The 522-nt window shown below is 38.7% G+C and overlaps 1 protein-coding gene across 1 annotated transcript; it reads right to left on the reverse strand.

The window, feature by feature from the left end:
• Nucleotides 1-181: 181 nt before the first annotated feature.
• LOC104915922 (cAMP-responsive element modulator-like) lies at nucleotides 182-391 on the reverse strand (the record flags this gene model as incomplete). The annotated part of the gene is made up of 1 exon (XM_010726876.2): nucleotides 182-391. A coding segment is annotated over one exon (171 nt), but the record flags the coding sequence as incomplete, so codon positions are not given.
• Between the last annotated feature and the right edge of the window lie 131 nt (nucleotides 392-522).

Consider the following 522-nt stretch of genomic DNA (forward strand, 5'->3'; position numbering starts at 1 on the left):
TAGAATTAAAGACTAAAAATCCATGTGGATAAGACCAATATTCATCAGTCCTATAAATATATGTAATGATTCACAAAGGATTTCTTGCCTTCCCTTTGTCAATCACAGACAGGGTTTGTGACTTTAAGGAAAGAACTTCATTAGAATATGAATTTATTAGTTTTGTTTTTGTTATGTTTGGGTTTTTACTTTCCCAACAGCATCTATTAATGAGGTGTTCTTACCTATTTTTCATAAGTCGCAGCTCTCTCTTGCGCGTTGCCTCTTCTGCCAGTTGCTGAGGACTATGCAGAGCCCCTGGTGAGGCTGCCATTACCACTCCCTGAGGTAAGTTAGTAGTGGGAGTCCGAAGCTGGTAAGATGGCATGTCTCCAGTGGCAGCTGTATTAAAGAATCATATGTAAAACTTTATGGCAAAAAAGAACTATGCAGAAGTCTCTCTAGAAAGAAGAAATTTCTGTTGATGAGTTACCCATGATCCCTACTCCATTGAAGTATCTCAGAGGCCTGTAATATCACAAC

Source organism: Meleagris gallopavo, unplaced genomic scaffold (assembly GCF_000146605.3).
Source record: "Meleagris gallopavo isolate NT-WF06-2002-E0010 breed Aviagen turkey brand Nicholas breeding stock unplaced genomic scaffold, Turkey_5.1 ChrUn_random_7180001859981, whole genome shotgun sequence".
NCBI classification, from domain to species: domain Eukaryota; kingdom Metazoa; phylum Chordata; class Aves; order Galliformes; family Phasianidae; genus Meleagris; species Meleagris gallopavo.